This window comes from Dipodomys ordii, unplaced genomic scaffold, assembly GCF_000151885.1.
Source record: "Dipodomys ordii isolate 6190 unplaced genomic scaffold, Dord_2.0 Scaffold78, whole genome shotgun sequence".
NCBI lineage: Eukaryota > Metazoa > Chordata > Mammalia > Rodentia > Heteromyidae > Dipodomys > Dipodomys ordii.
Genome location: NW_012267294.1, coordinates 2324382 through 2327162, shown reverse-complemented (window position 1 = coordinate 2327162; position 2781 = coordinate 2324382). Strand labels below are relative to the sequence as shown.

Below are 2781 nucleotides of genomic sequence, written 5' to 3'. Positions count from 1 at the left end.
TGGGGGGAGGGGGGAAGGAGAAGGATTGGGATGGGGGGAGGGGGGAGGCTGGGAAGGGATGGGAAGGGTAAACAAAGGAGGAGGCTGCAATGCTTGGTTAGAAATGTACGCATTATCCTGCCCATGCAATTGTAACCCCTCTGTACAGTATGTTCACAAATAAAATAAAATTAAATTAAAAAAAAAATCTATCCTATGTGGTTTCACTTACATCAAGTGCAAGAGCAGAGAGAACTAGCTGGTGGGGTAAGGAAGTGGAAGACGGGCAGCTTCTAGGGGAATAGCTTAGGGTGCTAGAAACATACAAAAGCTTCACCTGGGGTTTAGTTAGATGAAGGCTTATCCAGTTCTACATTTAAAAGGCATTGGCTTTACTGTATATGTGATAGACTTCAGAAATAATTTAAAATAGAAAAGGGAAAGAACCCAAAAGTAAGTAAACATTCAAAGGTGGAATAAATGAAAATGATAATACAGATATTACAATAATGTGAGTATGCGTACCTCATCTCCCTCATCAACCAGCCCCTGGATGGCACTGAAGAGAGAGCCATACGCTCCCACTGTCACGAGAATTTCTTTATTTGGATCAATTTGCTTCTGATAACATTTTCCATAGAGGCAGGACAGAGCTTTGACAAGTGATGGATGACCCTGTTGGATTAAAAAGAAAAACATAACCAAAGCTGGAATTTGCTAATAGAACCAACATTGTTGAAGTAATATAACTTAAATGTTAAGAATTTTTTAAATTTGGGTTAATGTATAGAGTTACAAAGAGTAACATTTTTTTAAGAGTAGTATGTTTAGAACTCAGGGCCTCTACTATTTGAATCCTATCTCCAGACCTTTTAATGTTAGTTATTTTTCAGATATGGTGGTATTTTTTTTTTGGCTTGGGGCTAGCCTCAGACCATGAGCCTCCTCTCTCTGTCTCCTTGTAGCTGGGATTACAGGCAGCCACCACTATATCAGAGATAGCTTTTAGCTGTTCAGATAGTTCTTTGATAGTTCAGAAATTGTTCTGTGTCAGAGATTCTTCTTTGAGATAGTGCCTTACTAACTTTTTGACTGGGCTAGTATTTTCACCTTTCAAGGAGTGGGAATTACAGCTATGAGCCACCATGCCTAGCTTTGTATTTTTGCGAGGATTAAACTCTGGGTTTGGGCACTGTCCTTGAGTTTTTTGACCTCCACAGAATTAGTGCTCTACTATTTGAGCCATAGCTCCACTTCCAGGTTTCTGGTGGTGGTTAACTGGAGATAAGAGTTGCATAGACTTTATTGTCTGGGCTGGCTTCCAATCACAATCCTCAGATCTCAGCCTCATGAGTAACTAGGTGTGAACCACAGGTGTGAACTATAGGTGCCCGGAAGCAACACATTAACAAGAACAAGAAACAAAAAGCCTTTCCCTACTGTTAGAGAGGTTCCTACAAGAATGGTTATGAAGATTTGTTACAACTCTACTAAATAAAAGGTCTGAGAATACATAGTGTTTAAGTGTTTATTTTGTATAGGATGAACTTGGGTTATTCCAACATTGCTGGATGGATCAGCAATGTAATTCATGCAGGAGGCACCTGTGAATCTCTAAGAATTACATAGAAACAGAGTCACCCTTACATACTTTGGCAATGCAGTACAGTGTGTGGTGTGCAGGTCTCTATGGACAGTGCAGAGGTGGCCTGGAAGGGTAAAGGGCACTGGCAATGGGTGGGGCACAGTTAAGTGGGTCTCAAATAGGGCCACACAGCAGCAGTCTGGGTGGGGAAGGCCAGTATCAACCAGATGCTCCCTAGAACAGTGCAACGCTTTTCCACTCACTGACAAGACCTTAGGAATCCCTAGCAGTGACAACTAACTGTAGGTGTCCACAGCGCTGATGAGAGGGGTGACCGGGGGGGGGGGGAGGGCTATTTACTTTGTTTTCATGTTGTTAGAGGACTTCTCTGAGGTCAACAGGTCCAGAGTAGGGCGAAGTAAGACATTTCATTCCTTTCTTTACCAGATCATCTGCAGTTTTTGCATTATCGGAAGGCTATCTGTTCTACTGTCCTGAATTCCAACACTCAACCCTGAATACTCTAGGCCAACAATGACTGCTTATTTTGTCATCTTGTCAAAATCCCCAGAGCATTCTGGAGACTGGAGAAGTTTCCTTCCATTCTTCTATGTTATCTTCCCTTCCTTCCACTTGCTATTCTCTTCCCTTTCCTTTCCTTGTCTTACTGTCTAGCACTGACTTCCTCCCCCTACCCCGCTTTTGTGCGACAGTACTGGGACTTGAACTCAGTTTTGCTCAAGGCTGATGCTCTATCATTTGAGCCACAGCTCCACTTTTGGCATTTTGTTGTTAAATAGGAGATAAGAGTCCTGCTTGGGCTGACTTTGAACCATAATACTCAGATTTCAACCTTCTGAGTAGCTAAGATTAAAGCTATGAGCTACCAATGCCTGGCAACTCCTCCTCATCTTCTTTTGAGAATCTACTCTGATTTTCTGCTTCTGTAAGAGTCCAAGTGCAGGTAATTTCCTTTGTTTGAAAGTACCTTGGGATCTAGAGGAGTAAACAGGTCCCTTTGTATTTCCAATGAAGATCTAGCAACTCCAGTTACTCAGTACACACACACACACACACACACACACACACACACACACACACACACACACATATAAATATATATGGTAGAGGAGCTCTTCCCTCCCCTCCCCTCCTCCCCAGTCCAGGCTCACAACCGCAGTGTCAGAGTACACACACACACACACACACACACACAC

General features: G+C 42.7%; 1 protein-coding gene across 1 annotated transcript in view; it reads right to left on the bottom strand.

Annotated features, from left to right (window-relative positions):
* Positions 1–2781, bottom strand: part of Ccbl2 (cysteine conjugate-beta lyase 2) — a 66843-nt gene that overhangs the window by 41094 nt on the left and 22968 nt on the right. Inside the window, exon 5 of the mRNA XM_013024760.1 lies at positions 505–654. Within this exon, the coding sequence (XP_012880214.1) occupies positions 505–654 (150 nt within the window). The remainder of the gene's footprint in view (positions 1–504; positions 655–2781) is intronic.